At 21.3% G+C, this 6,191-nt stretch overlaps 2 protein-coding genes across 2 annotated transcripts; one reads left to right on the top strand and one right to left on the bottom strand.

Annotated features, from left to right (window-relative positions):
- Nucleotides 1-4,629: 4,629 nt before the first annotated feature.
- LOAG_18872 (hypothetical protein) lies at nucleotides 4,630-4,950 on the top strand (the record flags this gene model as incomplete). The annotated part of the gene is made up of 1 exon (XM_020451533.1): nucleotides 4,630-4,950. One exon carries the CDS (start codon nucleotides 4,630-4,632, stop codon nucleotides 4,948-4,950), a length of 321 nt encoding a protein of 106 aa, XP_020304674.1.
- Nucleotides 4,951-5,383: 433 nt separating this feature from the next.
- On the bottom strand, nucleotides 5,384-5,866 carry LOAG_18871 (hypothetical protein; the record flags this gene model as incomplete). Its single annotated transcript, XM_020451532.1, has 1 exon — nucleotides 5,384-5,866. A coding segment is annotated over one exon (483 nt), but the record flags the coding sequence as incomplete, so codon positions are not given.
- Nucleotides 5,867-6,191: the final 325 nt, after the last annotated feature.

Here is a 6,191-nt window from a genome sequence, read left to right as displayed (position 1 = left end):
TAATAATAATAATAATAATAATAATAATAATAATAATAATAATAATAATAATAATAATAATAATAATAATAATAATAATAATAATAATAATAATAATAACAATAATAATAATAATAATAAGTAAAACTGGTACTTAATTCATCCGACAAAATATTGGAATAGCACTTCCCAGAAATTAGTAAACAATTTCGGATTATTTGATTAATTTTTTTTTTTAACTCAAAGAATTCTAAAACAGTTTAACGATAACAATAAAAAATTTAACAAATTCAACTCAATATATGCATACATTATATTTTAATTCAATTTTTCATTCAATGAATTTCATTAATAAAATTAAAAAATTTGTTGGATAAATTTTTTTTTTGAAAAAAAAACAAAAAAATATTAAATATTTGTCTAAATTAATGTAGCATTTAAATAAAATAATGGTAATTTAAAAAAGAAAATGAATCTAATAATATTTTTAATGTTTATTAATCTAAAAAACTAATTATTTCAAACACACAAATAAAAAAAATTAATTTTTAAAGATCAATGAATGAATTTAAATTATTAATAGAAATCATTTAATTATTTAACATTTACTTTTATTCCTTTCATGTTTAGATATGTCCATTATCTTTTTCCCAATTAAATAAACCAATTTTGATGGTCAAATTTGCAAGAAAATTGTTCATTTTGAAGCAAAGAAAAAAAAAAAAGGAAAAGGAAAAAGGAAAGAAATATCATTATCGCTGTTTGATATTACTTTTGTTTCAAGCGCAAAGTATTTTAAAAGAAAAAGCGGCAATAATAAAAATTATAAATGGTGGAAAAAATAAATAAATAATTTTATCGAATTTAACAAAAATTTAATTTACTCAAATAATATCAAAAAATTTCAATCAATAAACGTGTACTATATCTGGGATAAGTTAATTTTATTGAATTATTTATATGATTGTAATGTATATACTATGTTTGTATCAATTATTAATTCATTTATAATTTATATTACGCAATTAAATATCATTTATAATTTATATTATACAATCAAATATGTTGTCATTATTGAAATACTATTATAAATTACGCAAATATGAATTGCTTTTAATTTTTAAATGCTAATAATTTGAATTAAAATTTATATAAAAGTAAAATGTTGCAAAAATTGCTCCATTCGTTGGATTATATTTATGAAATGTGATATATTTGTTAAAATATGTTTGATAATAATCAGTTACCGTATTATTAATTAATTTCTTTTTCTTTTTTTAAAGCTATCTTTTAAATATAATTACAATTAATTCAATCATTAGGTTTTATTGTATGAATTTATTGCATGAATAATAAAAATTGAATGAAAATTTGAATTTATCAGAAATGATATTTCAATAATTTTATCGTAAAAATATCAAAAATTCTAAATGAATAATTATAACAGAAATAATGATTGTTAATATTTCGATGTGTAATTATTTAGTATTTCGTCGGATATCATATTAATTATAATACTATTCCAGGTGACAGATTACTTTATAAAAATAATTGATAATAATTAAAACAAAATAATATTTCCCATTTTATTACGTGGTATATTTAAAAAAACTTCGAAATGAAATGAAAAATTTTTAAATTTTCAACCCTTAACAAAATTTTAGAAATGGAAAATGATTTATATTTAATATTAAATGATTTAATTAATTGCATTTTGATTAGGAAAATATAATTGTAAAATTACTTTCTCTCCCAAGAAATTTTCATTGATTTTTTTCTTTTTTTTTGCTCTATAAAACCTTTTATTTTTCCCGATATATACCATAACTTCATTTCTCTTCCATACAATAAAAGTGAAATTTAAAAGTTCAAATGATTGTTATTTACAAAATTTTGTCAAAAATTGTACAATTCATTAATATCATTAAATAATTAATCCAATGAACAAATAAAATGCAAATTTCATTGTTTAAATTTAACAGATAGATTGATTTATAGATGATTTTCCTACCACAATTTATCCACTAATTAATAATGATTATTTGAATTATTTCTTTGCCATTCATCATCATTTAACTAATTTAATTGTAATTAAACGTTCATTTGATTTTAAAAAATAAACCTAAATTATACGTTATAATTCTACTTCAATGCATACTGTAACCCTTGTCATAATCCTTTCGTTCCTTTTTCTTTTTCTTTTTATCATTTCTTTACTTTGATACAAAAAAAAGAAAAACAAAAATTTTTTATCGGTTCATTTATATAAAATAAAATTTGTAGTATTCATCACTTTTGAAGAACTGGAAAATTTCACTAAGCAACATTTTACTTCAATCCTTTCATCCTTAAAAAAAAAAAGAAAAAAAGAAAAAACTTTAGTTTTATTTCATTTTTAGCTCATCATAGTTTGGAAATTTCATTTGAATTCTTGTTTTTTTTTTTTTTTTACACAAACATTTTATTATTTTTACACTTTATTCTTGTGTATTACTCATTTTTCATTTCATCAAAATTTTGAAATATATTAGAAATTTGAATGAAATGATTGGAAAAGAAGTTTAAAATTTCATATACTTAAATAAATTTTAATAGTTAATATTATGTCAAAAGAAATTAAATTTTTTACTCAAAAAAAAAAATTTGAACATATATTATTTGATGATCAAATTTAATTTCGAAAAATGATAAAATTTTAATAAAACAATGTTATATATGTATGTGTATATTTGATTTATATTTATTTGTAAATTATAATCAAAAAATTTTAATGAAAAACTTTGTTTTTTTTCCTTTTTTATTAATTCCTATAATAAATTTCTAATTATAAAATTAATCCAATTAATTAGGATAAAAATTAATTATCATGCTCAAAAAAAAAAAATTAAGAATGATTAAACCAGATATAATTTAATTTGATACTAAAATGCTATCATGTTTGGTACTATAATTTAATACTATCATGTTTAAATCTTCCAACGCATTGCCTTTATCATCATCATAACTATCATTATCGCTATCATCTTTATTATCATAAATATCATTAGCGTTAGCATTATCATCGTCATCATTATAATGATAGTCGTTTTGCCAACATTTTCATCATCATCATAAATATCATTATCGTTTTCATTATTATTAACAACATTATCTTCATCTTAAACATTATTATCATCATCATAAACACGTCATCATCGTAAATATCATTACCGTTATCATTATCATCATCATTATCATAAATATCATTGACATTACCATTATTACTACCGTTATCATTATCATCATCATCAACATCGTTATCTTCATTATCATAAATATTATTATTGTTATCATCATCCTATTATGGTAACAAGAAATATAATACTATTTCATATTCAAATAACTAAATAAAATTCAATAATAGACTAAAAATGTATTTCAAATATTTTTAATTAGCATAGAAAATATTTTAAAACTTTGCAAAAAAAAAAAAAAGAATTTTTCAATTAAGACATATTTAGGAAATGAATGATAGATGGAAGGGGTGGAATATAAAAATGGAAATAGTTTGGTATACTTCTCCTTCTCCCTATTTCTCTCAATCAAATTTCTCTTTCCCATTTAATGATAAATGGTATTTCGGTGAACGAATGGGAAGTGAGGAAATGTTTGAAGCCTAAGCAAAATGGACTACCCATTCATTCATTCATTCATTCATTCATTCGTTCACTCATTCATTCATTCATTCATTCATTCATTCAATTTAATTCATTCATTAATATCTGGAACTGTTTCTTCATTCAAACAATCATTTCTTTATGCTTCCTATCTTTTTGCTTTCTTTATTTTTTTTTTCTTCTTCTTAAAAACTTCTTCCTTTTATTTATTCATACAAATTTAAACATTAATTTCAAAAATTAAATTTGAAAAAAAAGACGAAATTTTAATTTGAATTTGTTTTAATAAATTAAATAAATTTAAGAATTATATGAAGCATACATAAATTAATTAATAAAATTCATTTACAAAAAAAAAAAGAAATTATTACAATGAAAGAATAGTAATTATTAATGAATTTAATATAATTTATGAATATTATTTATTTTGATTTGATTTCAATTTTCCCAAAATTTTCAATGTAAAATTTAAAATTGAAAAATGAAATTTTAAATTTTACATTTACAAAACAAACACAGTTAATCATTTCCATTTAAAATATTTTTTAAAAAAAAAATTACTTCCAAAATTAGATAAAATATATGATGAAATAAGTAAATTGTTGATATGAAAGATTAAAAATATTGTGTCAGGCTTTTAAATTAGTATAACTTCATTAACAATGTGTTTGCATTGTGATACAGTATGATTGAATTTTAACCTTTCAAATAGAAATAATTGTAATGGGTTATTTCAAATTTAATTGATTAATTAAAAATTGTAAAAATTAATTTCAAATTAATTTTATCATAAAGAATGTAAAAGAAAAAAAAGGATGGATGATAATAATTAAATGAAAAATGCAAAATATTGCAAATTAAATTGAATTAATTAATTTTTAATTTAATGAATTAATGACGTTATGCTTTTATTGATGTTAAAATGATATATTTTAAAATTTTCTTTTTTTTTCCTTTTTTTTTTTGCTTTTTTTTTTTCAGATTTCTACTTGTGATGTCATTGCCAAGGATGTGTTCATTACCGTCTAGCAGTGGTAGTACAAGCAATAGCAGTACTGATATTGATAAGGAAAAGCAACGTTTTGCAGCTGCTGCAGCAACAATGGCTTTTCCGGGTTTACCGTTTATGGCAGCAGCAGCAGCATTTCCGGCTGTAACATCTACAACAACCGGTAGTTCCGTTTTTCCAAATCAAATGGCCGCACAATTATCACTATTCAATCCACATCTACAACAATATTATGCTAATTTTTTGCATCAACAACAACTTTTGCACAGCTTACAAAATCATTCACCACAATCTCGGACAGGTTAAAGTTTAATTTTGAAGAAAGAAAAAAAACGAATTAAAAAACAATAAATTAAATTGGAATTGGAATATAAAATAAAACAAACGTATATGCTAATAAGTATGAACAGAATTAAAGATTTAATTCTTAAATAATTAATGTAATTAATTATTATAAAATAATAATAACAGCAACAATAATAAATTATAATAATAAAAATTAACCATATAATATGAAATGCAATAATATAACAATGATAGTAGGTCAAAAATAATACTATTAACAATAACAATAATAACAATAACAACAACAATAACATTAACAATAATTGTTACAACAATAACAACATTTGCTACTACAACAAGAAGGATAAGAAGGAAATTATAACAATACAATTTACATGGAATTTTGTACATTTAACGTTGTTGTCAGAGGCATGCATCATAACAACAGCAATTTTCACGCCCAAAATTCATCTTCTAAAGGATATGTGTATGTATGTATGTATGCATATATGTGTATGTGTGTATGTATGTGTGTATGTATGTAGGTATGTATGTATGTAGGTGTGTATGTATGTATGTATGCATGCATATATATATGCATGTATGTATGTATGTATGTATATATGTATGTATGTATGTATGTATGTATGTATGTATGTATGTATGTATATGTGTATATGTATGTGTACGTCTGTATGTATGCTTCTATATATATGTGCATGTGTGTATGTGTGTTTGTGTGTCTATGGATGTATGTGTTTTTGTGTGTATGTGTAGTCTGTATGTATGTGTATGTGTATATGTATGTGTATGTATGTATGTATGCATGTGTGTATGTATGTATGTGTGTATGTGTGTATGTTTGTGTTTCATTGAAATGAAATTCAATCTTCGTCGAGCGTTTCCCAAGTTTGTCACCTTTTATTGAATAATCAACCTATTGATACGATTACAGGGAGAGAGAGAAGAGAGGGAGAGAGAGAGACGGAGAGAAAAAAAAGCATAATTAAGAAATTAGATATTTCCATAAATGATTACTAATTATCAGAATAGAATAATAATAGATTATTGGTTGTTGTTGTTGTTATTGTTTACTTATAAATATGTCAAAGGTCATTGGTATAATTCTAAACATGGATTAATAAATATTTGTTGATTACGGTACTTAAGGTATTAGTAATAATGTTATTGGTTGGATTCATTATTTTCGTTATTAACCATTCGAAAACAAAAAAAAAAAAAAAAAACGAAAAGAAAGAAAG

This window comes from Loa loa, assembly GCF_000183805.2.
Source record: "Loa loa unplaced genomic scaffold supercont3.611, whole genome shotgun sequence".
NCBI lineage: Eukaryota > Metazoa > Nematoda > Chromadorea > Rhabditida > Onchocercidae > Loa > Loa loa.
Note: the sequence above shows the minus strand (reverse complement) of the source record. Positions and strands in the feature narration are given on the sequence as shown.